At 47.6% G+C, this 25,259-nt stretch overlaps 1 protein-coding gene and 1 long non-coding RNA gene across 2 annotated transcripts in view; one reads left to right on the top strand and one right to left on the bottom strand.

The window, feature by feature from the left end:
- Nucleotides 1-153: 153 nt before the first annotated feature.
- LOC101942096 (ras-related and estrogen-regulated growth inhibitor-like) lies at nucleotides 154-22,376 on the bottom strand. The gene is made up of 4 exons (XM_005313220.4): nucleotides 21,993-22,376; nucleotides 9,819-9,875; nucleotides 6,418-6,491; nucleotides 154-4,620 (listed from the first exon to the last, which is right to left on the bottom strand). The coding sequence occupies exons 1-4, from the start codon at nucleotides 22,087-22,089 to the stop codon at nucleotides 4,135-4,137; spliced, it is 714 nt and encodes a 237-aa protein (XP_005313277.1). The 5' UTR covers nucleotides 22,090-22,376; the 3' UTR covers nucleotides 154-4,134.
- Nucleotides 20,419-25,259, top strand: part of LOC135982949 (uncharacterized) — a 29,441-nt gene continuing 24,600 nt past the window's right edge. The window contains exon 1 of the long non-coding RNA XR_010600449.1: nucleotides 20,419-20,494. This is a non-coding gene — a long non-coding RNA (uncharacterized LOC135982949). The remainder of the gene's footprint in view (nucleotides 20,495-25,259) is intronic.

The raw sequence follows: 25,259 nt of genomic DNA, 5'->3' as shown, positions 1-25,259 counted from the left end.
TATGTAAACACAAGTGACACAAGCAGTACATTGACAGAATTACAGAACCACCTTCCCCAGAATAAATGAGCATACCCCAAAGTAATGGGCACATCTGGTAACAACCCAGGCTGTCAAAGGCCAAAGCTTTACCCAGCAAACCAGACACAGGTGTTCAAGTTGAGTTTTATTATAACAGAATGCAGCTAGTGTACAGTTCAACAGTCGATTAGGGTTATTTCTTTGAGAGAAATGCAAATCATGTTATTTACATCACAGATCTTTACCAAATCCATCACACGTAGCAAAGCTATATTCTGGAAGGAACAGTCTATACTCGCAGGGGGGATAGAAAGAAGGGGACTCAAATCTCTAATTTCTATGATTTAGAAAGCCAGGAATATGTTTTGAAAGCCCTCATGTGTGAAGACACTGGAAGAGATATTGCTAGCTGGAAGCCGAGCACGTGTCGATGGCTGTCTGCTCCCTAATGAGGCATTTGTTCATGAAGACAACCGTTTTGTCAGTAGGATACAAAAATTCTATACATCATGGCAGGGACCATAGAGATCTCTCCACCCAGCCCCCAACAGCAGATTTCACTCCCTGGTGAGCATGTCTGAACTGGTACCTTTTACAAAGATGGGACAATTAATAACTAGACAAAGAATCAGTTCTTCTGTGCATCACCAGATTCCTCTCTCTGCTCCATTTAATCCACATTTAGAATTACCAGCCCAGATGTTTGGTCTTCCTCATATACACTGAAACCTCTTCCACTGGATGTCTAGTGTTCTGTTCACTGTTCAACCACGCTATAAAGCAATGCCATTAAGATGGAGTAATCCCCACAGAGATTAATATTTCACTGACTCCTAGGATCGATGAGTGTGGTTACCAGGTGATTGTTAACACAGGTTTCAGTAGGGGTCTCACTGGAAATGCAGTCTCCTTGATTTGCGATCCGCAGTAACTCAAATGCATTCTACAGCGACTGGCAGTAGAGGAGAGTACACACATACTGGCTTCTAAGAAAATTCAGCAGGGAACAGATGGTGCTTAAAATGAAAAATCCTCTTGGATTGACGGAGTCCCTTAACAGGCCTAGGTCTGGAGACATTAGCTGCAGATCCTGTACAAATATTCTGTTCATCAGAAGTGATATGGAAATTTAAATCAAATGCTAGATTCATTAGGAATGTGAAAGAAGCCTGTATACCCCTCCCCTAGGAGATGGAGGACCCAAAGTGAGACAAAGAACACAAGATGCAGAGATTCAGCAAAGAGTGCAGCAACCAACACAACCCACCCGACCCACATTAAAATGTGCCTGGTTCTTTTAGGCTGAAGTGGGACAGCAAAATCTGAAAGCTTTGCCTTTCCTGGCCTAAGATGTTATTTACTGTGCTATTTGAAAGGACACTCTCTCAAGTAGCTTAAACCAAAAATGGTTTCACAAAACCTGGGATTAATAGGCATATTTTTAATACAGTGCCACTGTAAGCGGTTTTCTCTTTTACATTTAAACATTTCTCTGTAGTACAAGCCGCACGGTCAGTGCCTGACAGACAGGAAAGGAGACGGCTATAGTTTAAATGCAGAAAAATAAAGCAGAGAGAACATTCACTTTCTATAGTCGAGGTGTCACTAGTAATTAGTCGGTAACGTTGGGATTGCAACAACTCAAACAGGCCACTGAACAGCCAGCAAATCTATTTTATATATCAAATCTATCTACTTGTATGGCCCCCATTACTGGGGCATAGGAGCATCTCACCATCTTTAACATCCTCAAATCACCCCTGCGAGGTAGGGAAGTGCTATTATTCCCATTTCACAGGTGGGACACTGAGGCACAGAGAGATTAAGCTTTTTGCTTAAAGTCACACAGTCTGTAGCAGAGCAGAGCACTGAACCTAGGTCTACTAGGGAAGCACCCTAACCACTAGACCATCCTTCCTCTCATAATCAAATGGAAACTTTTGGTTACTACCCATCACAGCTTGGGGGCGGGTAGGGGAAGGTCACACCAACATCCTAGAAGGGCTCCAATCCCCTGAGCCATTAAGTCTCCTTTTGTCTGTGTCTTTCGCGCGCACACACACACACACACACACACACCCCTTACTATCAAAATGCCTTGCCCCCAGCCCTACGGAGAGCGACGCCTGGATTCCCATCATGAAACTCTCACAGTGATATTGCCAACTTGAAAATCCCATTTCTGTCTCAAAGTTGTCCCTTATTATTGTTACAAATGACACCTAAGAACACTCCATGTGAAAAAGATTCCAGGAAAGTGTTGGTCCTCTCAGGTTATTTCACTTTGTGCATAGTCTGTTTCACTGATTTCCTGTATAGCTGCTAGTCAGTTTCCCCGGTTTCTGTGAATCTTTCAGACAGCCATGAGAAAGACAAAAATTGAAAACACTACCATAGAAATAGGATTGAAAAACCACACAGATTGGTAGGGAGAGCTCCGGGTAGGCAGGGGTAGGGCACCAAACTGCTTTTAACTCCTATTTTGAAATCAACTCAATTTCAAACTGATGGCACCCCTTTAAATTTTGAATCCATTTGGGGGCTGGCACTTTTCACACAGACTTTGTTCTTCTTTTCTCACTTGATTTATTTCCTCAGAGTAAAAAAAAAAATGAATAAAAAGTCTAGAGAGCTGTAAGAGGGAAAACAAGGTCCTTTGATCGTTTCTCCATCATCCGAGCTAGAGACATACATCTAAGACAGGGGTAGGCAACCTATGGCACGTGTGCCAAAGGCGGCATATGAGCTGATTTTCAGTGGCACTCGCACTGACCGGATCCTGGCCACTGGTCCGGGGGGCTCTGCATTTTAATTTAATTTTAAATGAAGCTTCTTAAACGTTTTAAAAACCTTGTTTACTTTACATACAACAATAGTTTAGTTATATATTAAAGACTTATAGAAAGAGATCTTCTAAAAATGTTAAAATGTATTACCGGCACGCGAAACCTTAAATTAGAGTGAATAAATGAAGACTCGGCACACCACTTCTGAAAGGTTGCCGACCCCTGATCTAAGACATTTATGACAGTCAGAAATAAGGCTCTTTCCTCTATACGGCCACATGATCTCTGTGTCAGTAGGCTCCCCATGCCCACCAAAGTAGTCACTCAGAGGATCTGTGTGGCACGCTGAAGGGAGCAGGCTGCAGGTGGAGGGAAACATTCAGTGCTGAGTGTTTGCATGCAAGTCTTTGAGAGTCAAACTGAGCTGATGGGGTCACAATGGTGTGACCTCCAAGGCACTAAGGGCTTCATTCTACACCACTGCAGTCAATGAGAACTTTGCCATTGATTTTGATGGGTGCAGAATTAGGTCCTAAGTGAGTGTGGGAAATGGGGTGGGAGCAGGGAATGCTGGAAACACTTGGAAGAAGCTTGCCGAAGTGGGATCTGGCTACTTTCATGGCTAGTGGCATCCATAAACGAACAGCTGTACGTAACCACAGCATCCAGTGTTGGCCATCGGTAGAGACAGCAGATACAGCTGGCCAGACCCTTGGTCTGACCTGCTTTGACAAATCTAATGTACGCTATTTGGCCTAAGTTATGGATGTTGTGTTCATGGAACAGAGAGATCAATAGCCAGGCAGAATGACAGCATGTGCTGTGCAAGCTTCTTGCCAATTCTACCAATGCATCTCGATTTTGCCCTACAGCAGACCCTGGTAACCATGGCCTGGGCACCCACACAGGTCTGCACCTCAGTCCTAGCCTGCAGTGCCCCCAAGCCTCTCCTGAGCGGAGCCTGCCAATTGTGTTAAATTCGGTGGCAGTTTGTGATGTGCACAGAATGGGGATAAGGAGGAGGAGGGAGACCCTTCCAAATGAGTTTTCACTGCTGAATCTAAGCAAGGAAGTAAGCCCCTGGGCTTTACAGGTGAATGGCTGATGCACCAACCCCACTGGGCCACACACCTCTTGCTAATTCCCTGTAGGAAGCCAGCACAGATCTGCACTGTGACCTTCCTGGAATACAGATGCTTGAAAGGAGCCACCCTTGCGACATACAGCGCTCTCTAGACTGGGAAGGTGAGCAGCCTGCAGCCTGTCCATTGCCAATCCAGGCTGCTCCGGGGCACTGTTCTCTCCCACACCCTGCCCACGTGGGGGCTCACTCCGGTATGTAGTCCCTGAAGGAGTTGAAGCTGAGGCTCCGGCCGCCAGAGTTTAGGGTGGAGTTGGCTTGCATCTTTGGAATCTTTTCCATCAGCTTAGACACGGCCCTCCTCTTGAAGGAGCCCGGGGAGAAGTGCCCCTGTCTCATCAGCTCATTATACAGGGTGTTGAACACCACCACGGTCTCTTCGTAGCTGTCCCTGGTGGAGATCTCGTAGAAAGGATGCTTCAGGGCTTTGGAGAGGTTCTCGCCATCCTCACAAGACACCATCCGGTCAAACTGCAGGTCCTTCTTGTTGCCAACAATCACCACGGGCGGCTGGTCACTCCCGCCGCTCCGCTTGGGGCTCGAGTGGATGTGGTTGATGAGGAAGCACAGCCTCATGACCTCGTCGAAGCTGCACCGGTCAGTCACAGAGTACACCACGGCAAAGCCGTCCCCCCACTTGATCTTCTCCTCGATCTGCAAGGAGTCTTCCTCCTAGGGAGGGGAGAACAGAAATCACAGCATCACCACCTGAGGCAGCTTTTAAATGCAATGAGCTCAAAATGTTTTACCAGCATTGGACCACCTCCTGCTTTCACTCCCACTGGGGTCAATGGTAAAACTCCACAGTGCCCTGTAATACCATTCTGGGGTATCAGTGCTGATTCGAGGCCGAAGGGCCACCAACATCAACTCTTGCAGAGTGGTCATTGGAGGCTGACCATCTGAGCACTGACCCAATGTGACCCAGCTTAGCTTGTGACATCGGATTGGCAGCAGGCCATTGTGCAGTAATAATTAATTTACAGGCAGCCACGCCAGAAAGCCGCTGGGCATCTTAACAGGAAATAACTAAACATGATCACGATGCAACATGCCTCTCGCAAACAACCCTCCACAGCCGTTAGCAAATCAAAGAGTCTGTGTGTGTTCTTGGTGCCTGCATTTACTCTAGCTCCATAGCCACATGGTCCCTCAAGCTGCTTTATGTGTGGCTTGTGTTTTCATCCTCCCTAGTCTAGCCACAATACTGCTGCTATAGGGCTTGAGCCAAGCCCACTGACGTCACTGGAAAGACGCCCTTTCATGTCTGGGGACTTTGGGTCAGGCCCAAGCCACCTTCCTCACCCACTGCTCTGACCATGTCGCCTTCCTCTTCCCAGCCCCTGAACTGGCTTCCTGCCTTTTACCACATCGAGTTCAAGGTCCTTGTTCTCCCCTTCAAGGCCCTGCATAATCTCACTCCCGCCCACAATTCCACTGCTATTTCCTTTTCCTCTCTGCACTCCTCAAAATCACTTAGTGTTGCTGCCTCCTTGGTCTCCTTTGCCCACCCTCTGGCTTCCCCCACCTTCCTTTGCTCTGTATTTAGAGCAGCCTTCCACCACTGGCAAGCCATAGGCCTCCGTCTCTGTCCTTTCAACTTCACCTCTGCTGCTGCTGAGCTGTTGCCTGGCAGGGACGGGGGCTTCTCGTATGTCCTGTAAAGTGCAATGTACATTTACAGTGTGCTGTTAAAAACAGCAGCAATGCCCAACGGGGTCAGGAGGTTGGGTTAAAGTGGTTAAAGTGGTAAGTATATTTGGGTAAATGTAGACAGGCTGGTCTTAGGTAGCCTGCCTCTGGCTACCCAAAGTGGGGTTATGTGTCCCTCAGCACCGGGGATCACTCTTCTCTTCATCTGGTGGGTATTGGGTATTCCCAAACACTGCAGATAAAATGGGGCTGTGTTGTACGCAGCAAAAGAAAAGAGAGAATCAATGGGCAACTACGAATTATGTGGCTGAAATCCCATCAAGGGGTTCTGATGAGGTCAGAAAGCACAAAAGCAAAGCTGGAGTCCCCAGCGCATCCCTCCCCCATGCCCCAAGATGGAGTCACAGCCTCACCATTCAATATTTCACACATGGGAGAGAGTCCTGGATCTCTGTCGGGCATAAGTGCTGCTTTCAAATCTCTTCTTCCACTGGTGCTGGCTTCCTACGCTGTTCCAGTCAGTGCCCTCCCTGCCACCCTGGTCTGCTGCTGTCAGATGGCCTTTGCTGGGACCGCTCAAGTGACTGTCCAGCAAGTGCCAACACTAACTGGTTAAGCCTCGTAACACAGAGATGTGCACCGACTACCTCTCAGGGCAGCTGCAGCACATTCCCAGCTGCGATCCATCTGTCCTAACGCACGCATGGGGCCAACACCACCACCACCGACTGAAAAGACAATGCTCCACCCTTGGGACCATTTCTGGTTAGTATTTTCTGACATCGATTGCCCATTAAGCGGTGATCGTGATCATACCTGTCCTGCTGTGTCGAGAATCTCAAAGTGCACCATCTCCCCATCGATGACAGCCGTGTGTCTATAAATCATTTCTGTAGGAAACAAAGATGCATGAGAACTCCCTGATCCCTGCACAGAGCATGAGTGGATTCCACTCCACACAGTCAGGTGAAGAGCTAAATGAGAAGGCACAGATGACACAGAAGGGGGACTCAGAAATTCTCTGCTCACTGAAAAGAGTCATCAGCCTGCCCATGACACAGTAACTGCTTGACACACCAAACTGAACTGGCAGACTCTGAGCCCACTCTTGGTGTCCCCAAAGCTAATGGGGACTTTGCCAGTGACTTCAAAAGGGAACAGGGTCAGGACCTTTCCTAAAGGAAACACTGTCAGAGCGCAGCCTTCTCAGTAAAGAAAACATGACACACAGAAGTGAACAGTGCAAAAATCTGCCATCTTTCCTTCCACACATGGTTCTCATATCAAACGCCCAAACCGCCCGGGAGTTTAGCATAAGCAGGTTCTGACAAGTCTTATTAGTTCATCTTCACCCAAGGGCATCCCTCTGTTGTCTGAGATCTAGAAGGTGATAACAGAGCGTGTTGGGTCAGAGGAAGGGACTTGCATATCCTGTACAATCTTTTTATACATAAATCTGTTTGTGTGGCACGTGTTTTGGCAACACTTTCCTAGCTCCTTTTCCTATTTGTCAAAGAAATCTGTGTTTTAAAGACTGTTTTCTCTCTTGCAACCCACCTTTGCCCCCAACCCTTCGCCCCGTCCTGCGGGGAAGTCAAAAGGCTAGATTTCTGTTGTCACAGCTAATTCCGTGACAACCAACTGTAATGCCACACAAACAGGACAGTGATGCCACTACAGGATCAAGCAGCCCTGGCACTTAAGGGAGAAAAGCTCTTATTCAACAAACACAAGTATCTTCAGTAACAGCCATGGGAGCACAGAAGCATCTCATTCAAATCTCATTCCTTTATGCCCACCTGTCAATGCCCTCGCCCCCAAAAGCCCTGACTACATTAGAGAGTAATATCAGTGTGTGTATATAATCCAATTGATCTAATTCCTATTGCGTTTGTCTACAATGTAAGCGCAGCACTGTTGGAAGGTTTTGCCTTACATCCAGAGTGGCACTGTTTTGTATTGGTTGTGATATGCCACCTTCTGGGTATGGGTCCCAGAGTTCCCGGCACTGCTCCCTGGTGTGCTGCATTCTGGGTATTTTTTCTGCAAGGACTGGTGCAGCTTGGGATCGCAGTGGGAGAGCTATCTGCACTGAATTTTTTTCCATTTTCAGCACACGGAAAGTTGAACCATCCATGTGAGATTCCTGTGGTGCTTCTAAGTCCTCTGGAGATGGATCCCATCTGCCCCAAACTAGCCCCACAGGTGGCCCTGGCCTCATATGCAAGGCCATTGAGCCAGGGACACAGACAAGGAAGTAAAGAAAAAAATCCAAGCCACATCAGCAGACTTTGTGCCATTGGCAATGCAAGGGTGGGAGAGACAGCAGTGATCAGTGGTTACAGACTGCTAGGAACAAAAGGGATAGGAAGAGAATGAGGGCGATTTCATTGCCAACAAAGAGGGACTTAAAAGCTATCAGAGTCCTTTCAAGCTATTTTTAAAAATAGCTAAATTTTAATACTGCTGTTCAGCCCCACTGGCGCTGCTAATCCACACCCTCTAGCTTGCCTACATTCCGGCTCATATTACACAGAAATAGGATAGGAGGAGATCTTGCTTTTCTAAACAAGAGATAAAAGTTGCACTGATGCTTGTATCTGTACTGGTTTTTCAACATAAAATATGGAGTGAAATGCTTAAAGCCTCACTAATATCTCCAGGAAATAAATCCCACAACATCTTGCTTAGCAACAACTCGGGGGGGCGGGGGGGGAGGGGAAGAGGGAGGGAGAGAGAGAGAGATATCTCCAGGATTTCTCTTCCCCATTCCTTATTAATAGAAATATGTGTATGAAAACAGGATATTTGCCCCTCCAGAGTCTATATCTTCTTGCTTCTGATTCCAAGAGACAGCATGGTCCAGTGGATGGATCACAGGGTGGACTCAGGAACACAAGTGTCATGGGAGCTGCTGGATACTTGGGACTTTTGAAAATCAGGCTCTTACTTGGGAGACTACAGATTTAGGGGTCTACCTTTAGGTGCCAAGTTTTGAAAATCTTGGCTTTGAATGCTATTCCTGCTTCTGCCATTCATCATTGGGATAATACTTGCCTACGTACCTTGTGACAGGGTGTTGTGGACGTTAATTAATGTCTGTCAAGTGCTATCAAGGCTGAGCATTATTTCCCATTTGTTGGTGTCGTTTTCTGGTTTGTGACATCGCAGCTGTTGAGTCTTTGACCCTGCCCCAGTGACTGTAACCTTTTCCTCTGGCTGCCCAAGTCTGTTCACACAGCTGCTAAAGCCATCTTCCCTCCCAGCCCACCTGCTCCTGTCCCTGAATCCCTCCATTGGTTCCGCACAAAACTCCACTTCATCCTCGCCTTTAAGCTTTGTTAAATCTCACCCCACTTACCCCTCTGCTCCCAATCCCCCCAGGTTCCGGTGTTCTTCCCAGTCCTCCTCATTTCCCTTTCTCCCCTATTCCTTTCTCTAAGTCTCAGACTTTCAGGTACACTGACCCCCTCCTGCCCAGTTTCTCCTGTCTTATTTGGATTGTAAGCTCATTGGGGCAGGGAACCAGCCACATTTTCCGCAGCACCAGGTATATTTACGGCACTGTTTAAATATTTGGTTACGTTACAGAGAGCAACTCCAAGCAAGGGAATAAGCAGCAGGCAGAGGGGAACTCCCAAAGGAAAACAAATTTACTTTTGTACTAAACATCTCTAGTCTTAACAAATGTGGGAAGCAAACTCAAGAAAGTACAGGACGGACAGGGAATTAGCAGGGTTGTTTGATCTGAGTTTTCCACTAGGGATCAGCCATTTCTTCAATGAAATGCAGCAAGGCTGAGAAATTTCCAGGACACCCCCCACCCACCAAAAAACCCCACACTTGCACATGAAAACACTGTCCAGTGAATAACATGGACTCGACATAATGACCTACATTTACAGTGACTAGTGGTTTTTGGGTGCCCAACCTGACACACCATTCAGTGGGCCTGATTTTCAGAAGGAGGGTGCTCAGATTGGACACACCCAAATATGAGGGCATTGGAAATCTCTCGGCCCTTTTGGCTCTGTGCGCCGAAAGCCTCTCTCCCCAAAAAACAACCCTGAGGCCAAACTGCTTCCAGATTACTAAGCTTATATTTAATAGAGCAGTTACTATTCTTTGTACAGCATCTAGCGTGATGGAGTCCCTCAGCCTCACCGTAACACAAATAATAATAATAATAATAATAATAATATTAAATACTTGCTTACCTAGAGTAGGGTCATAATCCCCAATGAATCTCTTGGTGATGAATCTCACAGTTAGAGCTGCATTGGAGAAAAACAAAACAACCCTCCCTTAAAAGTCAGTTGTGATCAACAAAGCAAACTCAGTAAAACACTGATTAACTGAGACAGGAGGGCTCTGATGAGTTTGCTCCTCTCTGGAGTGAGGACACCCTCCAATCCGGAGCACAGGCTGATGGCGGCATGTCCTGCTGGGCGCTGCACAGGCAGTGGGAGGAGGCTTTTGATCCCAACCAGGTATACTAGTACCTAGGTTGTGAGCCAGTCAGGATCTCTGAAGAAGCTACTCCAAAGCGTAACCACGAGCATCAGTAAACATTGTGTAACAAACAAATAGAAAACAAAGTCTCTCTCCCGCACCTGGCAATGCTGCCACCTGAAAAGCTATGGGGCAGGGGAGAGCATATTAAAATGGCAGATTGGCCAAGTCCTACTTCCAGTATGCTGGGAGTTTGAAGGCTGAAAACTGTAAGACTTACAGTAGACAGACTGGAAAGGATCTGAGGGTAACTTTACATTGACCCGCAAGCAGTTCTCTGCCCAAATCCAAAGTCGGGACTTGCCAGTGTGTGAACAGAAGAGCAGAGACAGCCTGAGTGGGCCTCTCTGCACCCTGATTACCAGAGGAACTAACTAGAACTAAGAGGTAGCCTAGCTGCTTCCAACAGAGAAGTTCACAATATAGCCAACAGTCTGTTCTCCTGAGTGGTGGATGAGAACTGGGTTGGCATTGCCCAAAGTTGTTTTTCTACAGGAGCCGCTTTACAAACACAGATCCCCAGAGCAGAGGTCAGATGTCTTTCTAAAGGATATGCTCTAGTTCAATCGCAGATTGCTGGGCTGAATGCAGGAGTCCCTGGGTATAATTCCATAGCTCGTGCAATTCAGAAAGTCAGATTGGATGATCATAACTGTCTTTTCTGGCCTTAAAATCTATTGAAAGTATCTAGCCACACAGCAACACAGATGGACTAAATTCTGGCCTAACTTACACCCTGGGCAATCCTATTGATTTCAGTCAGAAATGTATTTATGGGGTGCTTCATAGTGCTTCTCTTAACCCTTGCATTTGTGCACAAATATTTCCCTCACGCCCAGATGCAATATCAACAGAAAATGAACCTGAGTCAATATACAGCAGTACAGTGGCATTTGACAAGTTCCCTAAGAGCAGAGAGATCACAGAGACCCAGAGCTTCTGCTTGTCAGCAATTTCACATGCTTCCCATTTCAACACCCGGTCCAATAGTGCATGTCACATTTTAAAATAACATTTCATAGCTAACCCTGAGGAGTCACATTGATTTCAATGGAGAGAGGTTTTCACCCACAGATTTTTAAGACCAGAACAGACCATTATGAGCACTCTAGTTGACCTCTTGCATAACACAGAATTTCACACAAAAACTCCTGCCCTGAATCTTATACTTTACGACTGAACAAGAGCATATAATGTAGAAGCAGCCAGAGGCTGTTCTGGTGAGCACTCTAAAATACAGGTCATCATAATCCAATATGCTTTTCTGTATGTGTGATACTTGCAAACAGTGCTTTGTGGCCCCGATCCTGCGTGTGCTTAACTTTATGCACGGTGAGTAGCAAGTGACTTCAGTGGGGCTATTTACTGCGCATGAAGTGCAGCATGTGCGTACGCTTTGGCAGGACAGAGGGATCTTGATGTATCACATCAGCCTAGATGACATAACTGTGCAGATATCCCGCCCTTCCTGGATCAATCTGATGAATTTCCAATACTGTTTATTGAACGTTTTATTCTCAAGTTAAAAATATCAAACGCAAATTGTATCATCTTGTATATTCACATTCAATAGGTCAAAGGCTCAGCACCACAATAGTTGTAAAATGAGACAAGTGCCACCACATTTGTATTGGATTTCAGAAATTAGAGGAGCTTGGCAAACAAAGAGGGGAAGATAGTTCAAAGCTAGGTTCTACCTGTACTCGGGCAGTATCCTTTTAAAATGAGACGTACAACAAAACGACTATTAAAGAATATTTATGTTTGAGAACATAGTGGAGGGTGGGGAAGAGCAAGACAGAAGGGCCAATACAAGGAACAGCTTGAAATGTGGCCCAGACCCTTTCTCCTCACTCTCTTGTTTGCTGTCACTTACCCCTCACATGCCACACGTATGCTGCATTTATGCCTGGGAATGTCTATCCCCGGCACAGGGCAGGGATGTTGCTTTAGCGTGACCCTTCCCTACCTAGGCTTCAGAGGCCAAGCTCCAGCGCGAGCTGCAACTTCAAAGCACTATCTGCACAGCTTTCTTTAGAGCACCAACCCCAACCCCGCTAGCCCGAGCCTGTGGACCCAGGCTCGAAGGCTTGCTCCTGCCCACCCCAAAATGCTACATAGGCCCCCAGGGGGAGTTTGCTTTAGCCCTTCACAAATAACTGGATGGTGGTTGTGAAAATGTCTTTTTTCCCTTTTGTATTTCCCAATCAGGCAGGCCCGGAAGCAGTAACAGAGATCAAATCGTTCAGTCAAGGGCGTTGGGTGGGAACAGCCACAGAAGAGGAATGTACACAATTAAACCATTCTATCCAAGCATCCAATCTCCCTGCAACAGGGGGGCAGGAGGCCCAAATCCTTTGTGTCCAATTTAATGCTCAATTGAACCAGGACAAAGCCTAATGCTGGAGCGCTGGGCCAGTAGTTCCATCCCAACACTGCATCTGCCTAGTGCTTAATTTGTAATGAAAGAGGTGCCAGGGCTCAAGCAATTTTTTTATATTCATAACTGATGCAGCAAGCCCGGAGGTGCCTGGCTATGAACTGCCAAGCCCAGAGGTGCCTGGGCTCAGCCCTGACAAGCCCTGGCACAAATTAAGCATTGCATATGCCCCTTTCTCCCTTCCTCTGCCATGGAGAAGTACTGGCTTGTGATGTATCTTCCGCATTCGCTCTGAGCAAGCCAGACTAACCCCAAAGCAGCCTCGAGAAAGGAACAATCCTCGAGGGAGGCCACCCAAGTGAAATGACAGGTTTGTAAAGGTGAAGTACAGCGGGCTGGGAACTAAATAAATGCCTCTTCAGAGTTGGCTGCAATGGGTTACTAGGTGACAAGGCTAGTCTCCGGGTGAGGCAGATGTCCTCTGGAGATTCCTAGAGAAATGCCCTCTCCAGCGGTGGGGAGAACCAGACCCTTGCTCACCTGCTTACACGGATCGAGGAGGCTCAGTTGGCTACAGTCCAGGAGCATTTGGGAAGGAGAAGGAAAGGCTCTTTGTAAAAAGTGAGCAATTGCAGTGCTGAAGTCCTGGAGAGTCAAACTCTGCCTTTTGCCATAGAACAGGGGCAGGGGCAGCAGCTGAGGTTCAAGACGTATTGACTTACTACTAGCCGTGCAAATACAGAGTTCAGCACAGAAACACACCAGACAGCCAGAGGCAGAAGGTATAGAAAGTTAAGTGGGACACTAAAGACTCGCTCCATCTGGGAAAGGATAATTACCAGGGCACTAAGGTCAAGAATGTAGGTGGTGTTGTGGACACAGGCAGCCATGCAGAGGTGGTGGGTGGGGTCTTGTTGGTGAAAGAAGGCGGCGGTTAAAGCACGGATGGAGCAGAAACTGTGTGCTCCAGCCATTAGGGAATACAGTTAGACAGATTTCCCACGGTGAAAGAGCCACATGAATCAGGAATTATGGGTCACTGAACCAGAAAAAACAATGTGGCTGGGAAGTGACTGAGCAAACACAAAAAGGATTTTTAAAGGGCCCTGATTCTACCTTGTCTAGACTCAGAGAGAAATAAGGGTCTGCTCCTATACTATTCAATGGCAACACTCCCATTGGTTTCAATGGAACAGGAGCGTACCCTAAAAGTTGGACACACATCATACCGCGCTCAGAACACCAACAACATTCCAGCTGATAAGGAAGGAGCCATGCTGGAGCTCTTGGGAGGGAAAAGGGTTTCACTTTATCCAGGGATGAGAAATGGACTCCTGCTTTGAAACAATAAAGTGCACTAGAGCAGTGGTTCGCAACCTTTTCTGAGACCACTGCACTAGGGAACTTTTAGTGAGTAGCAGCAGGGTCAACATGGACACAATGCGCAGCCGGTTAGTGCAACATAGATTTGCACCCCAGGTTGCCATGAATTGAGCGTTCGTTTAGACAAGCCCTTATTCTATCAGTCCATTTTACTTTGAATACTCTATGCAGACACCTGCATTAAAAAGTTGTTTAGTTTGCATTGGATGGACCTATTATTTTTCCAGGACTCTAGTCCATATATCAGGACACTTAGGAAGTTGCTTCTAAAGATCTTAGTTAAGTATTTTTGCAAATCACACTGGACTTCCATACTATAGGGCAATGTTTCCCAAACTTGGGATGCCGCTTGTGTAGGGAAAGCCCCTGGCGGGCCGGGCTGGTTTGTTTACCTGCTGCATCCGCAGGTCCGGCCAATCACGGCTCCCGCTGACCGCGGTTTGCTGCTCCAGGACAATGGGAGCTGCTGGAAGCGGCGCGGGCCAAGGGACGTGCTGGCCACCGCTTCCAGCAGCTCCCATTGTCCTAGAAATAAAGTACTTGCTTTACCTATTCTGGACTTTACATCAAACACAATCACCAGTATTGTGTATGAGGCTACCCAGATAAATACATTTCTTAACAGTTTTCCAAGCAGATAAAATAATTGATAGGTAAATTAATTTTCATAATTTTGGTCTTCAATTTATTGATAAGACGCATTTTCTTGGCAGGATTTGCAAGATCATTTCTCTTTTGCTACTAGGGTTTCCACCTTCCACAAAAAAGCGGGACATCCAAACCATTTCATCCAGGGCAGTTACCTCAAATGAGGGACAATCCTGGAAAAACTGGGACAGGTGACAACACAACTTATAGATTTCCCAGGAAAACTACCTCAAAAGAGGGATGATTCTGGGAAAGCCTGGACAGGTGGCAATCCTATTTGCTGCATATCTTCAATTATTTTATTTATAAGACAGATACAATCTGCCAAGTCTACAACTCAAATCTCACCACCTATCCATGCAATGCCTGTTTCCATACTGAGAGTCTATCACATCACAAAATCAATAGTGACTCCAAACCAGATGGCGGATAAGATGCAATGTCGCCTTTCACCAGCGTGAACTGTAAACCAGCCTGTTAGTCCCTGATCTATCTTTACTACACAGTAAGTGTTCGGATACCCATTTTTAATCATTTTAATAACACAAGTTTATGGAGTCCCCAGAAAAGTTATCTGCCACAATGACTCTCTCTTATTTATTAAATAATAAGGGGAAAAAATCCAAGGAGTCTTACAGGTCTCTAGTTTCATTTTCCCTGTGTTGTAATTATTGACGAGAGACACAATACGCAGAAATACACTGTAGCTTATAAAACTGCCCAACAGGGCTCGCTAAGAGCTGGATCCTGCAGCGGGTATTTATTTTCATCTTTAAGGACATTATTGATTTGTCAGAGAAAGGGTAAGACAGTGGAACAAATCAAACCTGATTCCTAGGAAGCACCTGATACTGTAGCACGCTCTAGGCAGTCTCCCAAAGCTGCAACACACGGTACTTTATTAAGACGGAGAACCAATTAAACTGATTAAAAATTGGCTTGGGTACAAGAGCACAACAGACGTTGCCAATACAAGGAAGTGGATGAGGGCAGAGAGGCGTGACAACATTAAGATCTTTTTTGTTCATCTTGTACATAAGTGACCTTTCAGAGAGCGGGGTTTAAAAAGTGGGCATGGTCACACTTTATATTAAGGTTCCATTTATAAATGCTTAATAAATTATTCACAGATGTTTTAATAAATCGTTAACTGATTGCTATAGAAACCAATAGGTTGCTTGTAATGACACTTTACAACCATCTATAATGCCACCTACCAATGTGCATATAGCTCTCTATATCACGTTACTCAAGTCTGCTGCAACATGCTTCTGACATCTCTTAATCACTTATGAATCCTTTATAAATAGAACCTTCATGTGAAATATGACTGTGATTACACTGGCTAGTGTCAAAATTAGACAGCAGAAGATACGCAGCAGGGGGAGAGGGGGAAGCAAACACTCATTAAAGGATTTGGATATTCTGGATTTATAAGCTTTTACAGGTGACTTATGTCGTTCAATATCCAAACCTCTAAACTACAGATAAGCCTGAACCACAGCTGCTCAACTTTGATGCTATTTGGATCCAGATGCAGCTGATCCCTGCCACCCTTCCTGCAATGGCTTTGACAGGGCCGGCTCTAGGATTTTTGCCGCCCAAAGCAAAAACAATTTTGGCCGCCCCGCCCCCGCCCCATTCTTTAATTACCCCACCCCCGGCCCCGCCTCAACTCCGCCCCTTCCCCAAATCCTCAGCCCTGCCTCCTCCCCCCAGGCTCTCAAGCCTAGGAGGGAGGGGGAGAAGCGGCGCCCGCACCGCAGCCATTCGGAGTCTCCCCCCCCAGGTTTGAGAGCCTGGGAGGGAGGGGGGAGACCCCGAGCCACCGCGGCGTGCGAAACAGCTGATTCACGCGCTGCTGCTCCCCCTCCCTCCCAGGTTTGAGAGCCTGGGAGGGAGGGCGAGTAGCAGCGCGCGAATCAGCCGTTTCGCGCACCGTGGCAGCAGCAGCAGCGGAAGTGAGCTAGGGCGGCCGGGGCACATTTTTAGGGGCGGCATTCTGGCGCCGGCCATGCCGCCCCTAAAAATGTGCCGCCCCAAGCACCAGCTTGTTTTGCTGGTGCCTAGAGCCGGCCCTGGTCTTTTAACATGGTTTTGTCCTGGTCACAGTGTTTTGCTGCTAGCACTGACACCTGTTGAGGATTTCCAGTCAACCACATCAAAGGATTGGCAGTTAAATTATTTTCAAGGAGTGGGTTACTTTCCTTCTGCAAAGGTACTTTTCGCCATCTCTCAAGATTTTAATTGCTACTGCATGTGGAAGGGATTCACAGAGAGTGTCCCTGATAGCTCTCTAAACCTGACCTCTAATTTAACTATCTGATTCCAAAAGGACCATTAACAGGACAATGCTATCAAGTTACAAATCAGACTGCGGGAGAGGAGACGTGGAGCAGAGCTGATCGGAGCAGCACTTCAGATGATTGAAACCAAGGGGATTTAAAAAAAAAAAGAATCGAATTCATTTTTCATTTGCAGCATTGTAGCCATGTTGATCCCAGGATATGAGAGACAAGGTGGGTGAGGTAATATCTTTTATTGGACCAGTTTCTGTTGGTGAACGAGACAAGCTTTTGAGCTATATAGGGCCGATGAAGAGCTCTGTGCAGCTTGAAAAGTCATCTCGTTCACCAACAGAAGCTGGTGCAATAAAAGATATAGCTTCACCCACCTTGTCTCTGGAATTCATTTTTCCTCATTTGTGGTGCCTGTTTAGCTTTTACATCTTCTTCAGTTTGGATAATGAAAACTACTCACTCTGGTTTTCATGCACTAACACAATGCGCCAATGTGCGAGTTAAAAACAATCCGGGGGAACGTTTAAATCAAAACAAGAGAGGAAAGCATGGGACTCAGAGCCCTGGCTTCAAATCCCAGCACTGCTTTATTTCCTCTATGACCTAGGGCAAGTCACTGAGTCTGTGCCTCAGTTCCTTATCTGCAAAATGGGGATAATATTTCTTTTGTCTGTCTTGCCCATTTTTAGATTATAAAATATTCAGGGCATGGACAGTCTCTCAGTACAGCACCTAGTACAACAAGGCCTAGATCTCAGCTGGGCCCTCAAAATGCTTCTGTAATACAAAAGTAAATAAATAAATAATAGTCTGCCTGAGCTGTCAAACATTTCTATGTCTTAACCCCCAAACACAGGGCAGTAGATGATCTTACTTGTCGGTGAACACTGGGATATAAATATAACTGTGGAGCTCTGCTAATATACTAGAACTGTGAAAGCTGAGAGTTGAACAACGGCATAGTCCAAAGTATGAATCAAGCACCAGAATTCACCTTCCAATAAGTATGAAATTCCGTCAGACTTCTAAGATTTGGCTTTGTTCAAGCAATGTTTCAAAATAACTATTCAAAGGCAAACAATGGGAGACACTTCTCCCCTCACCCCCATGCCTACACTCTTTAGGGATGCTACCCAGCTAATTACTCACTCTTGTGACCTGTATTTTAAAGCTAAAAAGTAATCCAGATGTTAGTATCATTGTGGAGACTGACTTATTTTAACATGCTATGGCAATAGCACAGTGTACAGACAAAAGCATCAGGAGTGAAGTCTAGACTTCACAGGGGATTTCAACCACTGGTGTAGCTGAACTGACACAGAGCCATAATGTAAACATGCAAAGCCACTAGAAGCCATAATTTGCACCAATACAGTTCACTCCCTACTTGAAACTGAGCTAAGCTGCATTACTGCAAATCGTGGTTTATAGGCGCAGCACTGGCTGTCTGCACTGGAAAGGTATGTCTACACTGCCGCTGTGAGCAAGTCTCCTAGCCTGGGCAGACAGGCTTGTGTTAGTGAGCTTCGTGCAATCATGCTAGGAAAAGTAGTGTGGACGCTGCAGCACCAGCAGAGGCCTGCACTAGTCACCAGGGCTTGGCCCCAGCGGCAGGGTGGGTCCAAGCTCGGATAGTTAGTCCAAGCCTCCGCCAATGCCACAACCTCCACGCAGCTATTTTTACCATGTTTGTGCAAGCCTCAAGCCTGTGTACTCAGGCTGAGAGGTTCACTCCCAGCTGCAGTGTAGACATAATCTTGGTTTGCACTGCTGCTGCTAGGCAGGTGGCTGGCCAGTGATGGCTGCAATCAGGGCAAATCCTCAGTGCAGACAAGGCCAAAAGCCATTAACCTTTCAAGTGCATTAGTCCACTTTGAGCTTTTAAAATAAACAAAAAAATAAAAGAAAACTCCACGGTCATTTTATAGATGGAAATCATTCTTTCTAGGATCAATTAAAATGGAAAACAGGAACCACCACCTTAATTATAACAAGGGGTGGCCTGAAATTCCCTGGCATCTGGTTAATCAAAACGCGTTCTCTCTGCAATACTTTTCTCGTATGTTATGGCTGATGAGTTATTAAAATGCATGAGAGAACCATATATGTTCAGCTTCGAGGTTATGATATTGACTAGCTGTTGGTTTGCGGGGTTTTCATACCAGCATTCTTCTGCATGAAACACAGTTCATGTGACTGTATCATTTACTGCTCCATCTGCTCTTCCCACTTCCAATTACTCAGTCCTGGCCAGGATACCACACGTAGGTCCTGATTCTACAAGCAGCTGGGCGCAGGAGGATCCCTGCACCTACACGGAGTCCCAGCAGGCTCTGCCCACATGAAACTTGTGAGTTCAGGACTTTTGACACTTAACACACCCATGTCAGAGCCATATTCAGGTGCTGTCTTTGTTGCAACTGTACCCCATACTAGGAGCTGCTGGCAGAATGTTTTCCTATGAGGGGTTCCCTCCAATTTGGTATTCATTCCTTTTCCTGGCTAAAATAGCCTATGGTGTTGACTTTTGAAATCTGCTGCAAAATCTGTCTATCTAGGAAGGTGTATGGGTGTGAGTATTTCTTTGGTGGGAGAGGTTAAGATTTTATAGGAGCTGAAATGGAGGTGTTGTGATTTGCCTTCTTTTCTCTGTTGCTTTGCAACTGCTGTTGGGTTTTTGTTTCTTGCCTTAGTTGGATTGCATTTTTAATTCTCTTTCCATAGCCCCTAGAGCCTGGGCTTGGTGATCTTTTCATGTTTATATGCCAAATTAAAAAAAAAATCATAAACCTAAGTTAAAATGTTAACTTCAAGCGTTTATTTCATTTCCTTTTAAACAACGAAAAAATGTGATTTTTCATTGACATGAAAGGAAGGAATTCACCAGTTTACAAAGAAATACATTCAATGGAAATGCACAACTAACAGAGCATCTGTAGCCAGTCTGTGTTGTGAACCAGACAGGGATACTATATCTGTAGATAGGTTTCAGAGGGGTAGCCATGTTAGTCTGTATCAGCAAAAAGAACGAGGAGTCCTTGTGGGACCTTAGAGACTAACAAATTTATTTGAGCATAAGCTTTCGTGGGCTACAGCCCACTTCATCGGATGCATGAGTATTTCTGGAGTGGGCAAATAAATGGTGGGGAAGTGTTCTTTAAAACTTGCCATCTCTCTCCCCCACCCCCAAATGACCACAATACTTTCCTGGAGTTTACTGTGGACATTTGCATTTCAACCACCAACACCACTGACCCTTAGTAACAGAGATAAAGTATGACTGTAACAGAGTAAACTTGTATCTCCCATTATTAGTAGTATTACAGAAGCCCCTACAGCAGGGGTGGGCAAACTATGGCCTGTTCAGCCCAAGAGCTGTTTTAAGCCGGCCCACAAGCCGCACCATGCAGCTCAGCCCCGCTCGAGCCAGGGCACTGGGTCGGGGGCCGGACCAGCCGGGGCGCAGGGTCAAGGGCTGCACCACACCGCTCCTGAAAGCCGCGGCGTGGCCCCACTCCAGCTCCTACATGCTCCAATGGCCCCCTCAGGCGCTCCAATGGGAGCTGCAGGGGCAGTCTCTGTGGACAGGGCAGCGTGCAGAGCTGACTGGCTGTCACTCCGTGTAGGAGCCGGAGAGGGGACATGTCGCTGCTTCCGGGAGCTGCTTGAGGTAAGCGCCGCTCAGAGCCTGCACCCTTGAGCCTCTCCACACGCCCTAACACCCTGCCCAAGCCCTGATCCCCCTCCTTCTCTCCAAACCCCTCAATTGCAGCCCGGAGCACCCTCCTGCACCCCAAATATCTCATCCACAGCCCCACCCCAGAGCCCGCACCCAACCCCAATTTTGTGAACATTCATGGCCCGCCATACAATTTCTATTCCCCAATGTGGCCCTTGGGCCAAAAAGTTTGCCCACCCCTGCTGTACAGGATCTCAGCCCATTGTGCTAGGTGCTGTACAAACACCTAGTAGAAGATGGTCTTTGCCACCCCACCGCCCCAAAATAGTTTACAGTCTAAACAGACAAGATGGACAGATGTGGGTGGAGGAAAGCGAGTGACTTATTTAAAGTCACAGCAGTTCAGCGATAGAACAAGGATTAGAAGAACCCAGGTCCCTGACTCCCAGACCAGTGCTCTATCTACTAGACCACACTGCCTTTCAATTCACAAACCTACCCAAACTTCAGCTTTAAAAAAGTCACTTAAAAGTGCAGCATAAGTCATTCAACTTTTACCCCCTACACCCCGCCAAACTTATAACTAAAGGATGTTAATAGCTTGCTTGCTTTAATTTACAAAATACAGGCAGGAAATTCAGAGTAACTGATGGAGTTTAAACCTGGCATTTACATTGTTTTCCCCAAAAGTGGCTTTCATATGGCTAGAAGATATAGGACACTGACTGAAAAGTCTAAGCCCAGCTGATCTACAAGGAACATTTCTGCAGGCGGGTGGTGACATGAGCCAAAAATCCTTTGGGTACGATTCCCAGAAGCACTGAGCCCCCCGCAACTCCAACTGGAGTCAGTGGAAGCTCAACACCTCCACCTATGAGAACTCTTGTGTTTATTGCCTCCAGTCCAGCAATCTCCAGTCCACTGTCCTTTGCAAAAGCCGATTTTAGAAGTCAGGACTACCTGCCTACCCCCTTACAGAGCCCGTTTCTTTTCCTGTTTCGAACGGCAATGAGAAGCATCTGATCGGCAACATTTCAGGCGTGTGGGAAGTGATCTATTCACGCCCGCAGCGCACGTGTCTGCAGGGAAGCCCATAACACACCGGCTGGGCTGGGGCTTTGGCGGGAAGGTGTTGTGTAAAACACGAAGGGTGGGGTTACAAAGTGCACCCACTTGGCAAACCTGACAGCACCAGGGGTGGGGAAATCTCTGCTGGGGCGCCAGGGGGAGCCTGACTGCCCAGAGCCCCCGGAGGCGCTGATCTAAAGCCCGTGTCCGGCATCTCGGTCTATGCAGCCTCGCAGGCAGGGCGCTCGCGGCTGGACACGGACAGCCTGAGCCGTTCCCCCGCCTGCTTCTCGCTTCCGTCGTCCGGCAAAGCCGGGAGGAAGCGGGGAAGTTGCCCGGCGAGGCGGCTGGGGCTGCCCTGCAGGGCGGGGGGGGGGGGAGGGTCAGAGGCCCCCGGGCGCACGACGGGCAGGATCCCTACCTGTTTTGCCCACGGCGCCCTGTCCCAGCACCACCAGCCGCAGGGTCCGGGCTTGGCTCAGGCTCACGGAGCGCCGCAGGGGCCGCGAGAAGCTCATGCTGCCGCCTGCCGCCGGGGAAGGGACTCAGGGCGCTGCCCGCTCCATGCTCCACGGCCGCCGCGCTCCGGCTCCGGCTCCGGCTTGCTCCAGTCTGGCTCCCGGGCACCCACAGTCTGCAGCAGGGGAGAAGAGAGCTCCGCCCAGGAGGGACGGGCCGGCCGCCAGCGCCCCCGACTCCTCCCGGGCTCCCAGCCCGTCAGCGCCAGAGCAGAGCTAGTGCCGCTCCCCAATCCCCAGGGGGCCAGGGACCTCCCCTCTTCCCAGCCGCTCCCCAATTCCCAGGGGGCCAGGGATCTCCACTTTCCCCAGCCACTCCCCAATTCCCAGGGGGTGGGACCTCCCCTCTCCTCGGCCGGTCCCCAATCCCTGGGGGCTGGGATCTCCCCTCTCCCCCATCGGTAGGGATCTCCACTTTCCCCAGCCACTCCCCAATCCCCAGGGGGCCTTGATCTCCCCTTGTGACAGGTTTGGGTCAGAGACACCCCCTTGGGACTGCTGCCTGATGTGCTGAGACTAACTCTGAGCCTGTTTTCCCTAGCAGCTTAGGACTTCAGAACCCTGCCTTATTGAACCAGACATGCCAGTCTGCTCCAACACAGACCCAGGGTCTGACCCACCTGCCCCAAAGCTGCAGAATTAACTGAAAACAGTTTAAGGAGTGCTCCTGTCTCTAGCATCCAAACACCCAGTTCCCAATGGGATCCAAACCCCAAATAAATCCATTTTACTCTGTATAAAGCTTATACAGGGTAAACACATAAATTGTTCGCCCTCTATAACACTGATAGAGAGATGTGCACAGCTGTTTGCTCCCCCAGGTATTAAATACTTGCTCTGGGTTAATTAATAAGCAAAAAGTGATTTTATTAAATATAAAAAGTAGGATTTAAGTGTTTCCAAGTAGTAACAGACAGAACAAAGTAAGTTACCAAGCAAAATAAAAAAAAAACACACAAGTCTAAGCCTAATACAGTAAGAAACTGATTACAGATGAAACCTCATGCTCAGAGATGGTCTAATAAGCTTCTTTCACAGACTAGACTCCTTTCTAGTCTGTGCCCAATCCTTTCCCTTGGTACAGTCCTTGTTAGTCCCAGCTCAGGTGGTAGCCAAGGGATTTCTCATGACTGCAGCTGCCTTTGTTCTGTTTCACCCCCTTACATGGCTTTAGCACAAGGCAGGAAGCTTTTGTATCTCAGAGTCCCCACCCCTCTTTCTAAATGGAAAAGCACCAGGTTAAAGATGGTTTCCAGTACCAGGTGACATGGTCGCATGTCCTGTGAGACCCCAAGCCATCTTTCTTCCTGGCCTGACTCACAGGAAGGCTTGCAAGTAAAACAGAGCCATCTACAGTCAATTATCCTAGTTGATGGGAGCCATCAAGATTCTAAACCACCATTAATGGCCCACAATTTGCATAATTACAATAGGACCTCAGAGTTATATTCCTAGTTTCAGATACAAGAATGATACGTTCATACAAATAGGATGAACACACTCAGTAGATTATAAGCTTTGTAATGATACCTTATAAGAGACCTTTTGCATTAAGCATATTCCAGTTACATTATATTCACACTCATTAGCATATTTTCATAACATCATATGGAGTGTAATGTCACACCCCTCTCCTCAGCTGCTCCCCAATCCCCAGGAGGCCGGGATCTCCCTAGCTCCCCAGCCACTCCCCAATCCCCAGGGGGCCAGGATCTCCCCTCTCCCCAGCCGCTCCCCTGTCACTAGGGGGCCAGGATCTCCCCTTCCCCCAGCCTCTCCCCAGCCGCTCCCCAATCCCCAGGAGGCCGGGATCTCCCCTCTCCCCAATCCCCAGGGAGCTGGGATCTCCCCTCTCCCCAGCCTCTCCCCAATCCCCAGGGGCCGGGGATCTCCCCTCTCCCCAGCTGCTCCCCTGTTGCCAGGGGGCCAGGAACTCCCCTCTCCCCAGCCGCTCCCCTGTCGCTAGGGGGCCAGGATCTCCCCTTCCCCCAGCCTCTCCCCAATCCTCAGGGAGCAGGATCTCCCCCCTCCCCAGGGGTCTGGGATCTCCCCTTTCCTCATTGCAGAATCGCTGCCTTTTCCTTGTCTCTGGGGTAGTTGCCTGTCTCCCTCCCCCATTCCCACAAAGGACACAGGGGCTGAGGAGACACCCCTCCTAGCCTGGGACACACTCAAACCTCATGCATCAGGACAAAGCTGGTTACCAAATGGGTCAGGAAAAAAAAAAGACTCCATTGCACAATGAAGTACATCATCTTTTTATATTTTATATATATATTATATCCGACGAAGTGGGCATTCACCCACGAAAGCTTATGCTCCAATACATCTGTTAGTCTTAAAGGTGCCACAGGACCCTCTGTTGCTTTTTATATTTTGAATTCTTGCTCTGCAGCATATAGCATTTGTTGCTATCAGAAAGGATACTGTGCTAACGGGACCTATAGCAGTAATTTCCACATTCCCAACATCAACAGAACATGGGTGTTGGAACTAGCAATAAGCCTGCATTCAGGTTTGCACCAGGAGGCCTGGTAGCTTACACGACCTCAGTCGGGTGGGTGAGCGTGCATATTCTGACTTGTACTGCTGGAACCTTGGTTTGAATCCAGCTTGATGTTCTGGGTCACTAACCTCAGCTGTTTCTGTTAGGCAATACTCTGCTTCACATAATGAGGCACCATTTGTTGCAAATGCCCATCACTGCTCAAAGGAGGACCCACAATTTAGGAAGCATGAACATGGAGATGTCACTTGTGTCCCCTACACCAAATAACACCATCCAGTATAAGACTGAGCTCATTAAGGTGATACCGTACAGAACATTTGTTTATTCAACTGTCTCGATCAGTTGTATCACAGTAGTGCCTAGATGCTCCAGCCAAGATCAAGGGTCACATGGGTACAAACACAGAGAGAGAGACAGTCCCTGCTCCCAAGAGCTTATAGTCTAAATAGTCAAGACAGAGGGTAGGAGGCAAAGTGACTTGCCCAAGCACACACAGGAGCTCAGTGGCAAAGCTAGGACTAGATGCCAGATCTTCTGAACCACACAGTCTAGTTCCTTACCTACTAGACAAAAATCACTTCTCCTCTTGCCTACTCTTGTTACAAATGCAGATCTTCAATTTCCAGCTCGTCTTCTATAGGCACCAAGATCACAGCTCTTC

The sequence above is a fragment of the Chrysemys picta genome, chromosome 4 (assembly GCF_011386835.1).
Source record: "Chrysemys picta bellii isolate R12L10 chromosome 4, ASM1138683v2, whole genome shotgun sequence".
NCBI classification, from domain to species: domain Eukaryota; kingdom Metazoa; phylum Chordata; order Testudines; family Emydidae; genus Chrysemys; species Chrysemys picta.
The sequence above is the reverse complement of the archived record's forward strand: the minus strand, read 5'-3'. Positions and strand labels throughout refer to the sequence as shown.

Coding starts and splice junctions, on each gene's coding strand:
- LOC101942096 (XM_005313220.4), bottom strand. CDS start 22,089: ATGAGCTTCTCGCGGCCCCTGCGGCGCTCCGTGAGCCTGAGCCAAGCC. Junction 9,876..21,992: donor GGGCGCCGTGGGCAAAACAG/GTAGGGATCCTG, acceptor TCTCCAATGCAG/CTCTAACTGTGAGATTCATC. Junction 6,492..9,818: donor GGATTATGACCCTACTCTAG/GTAAGCAAGTAT, acceptor TGTTTCCTACAG/AAATGATTTATAGACACACG.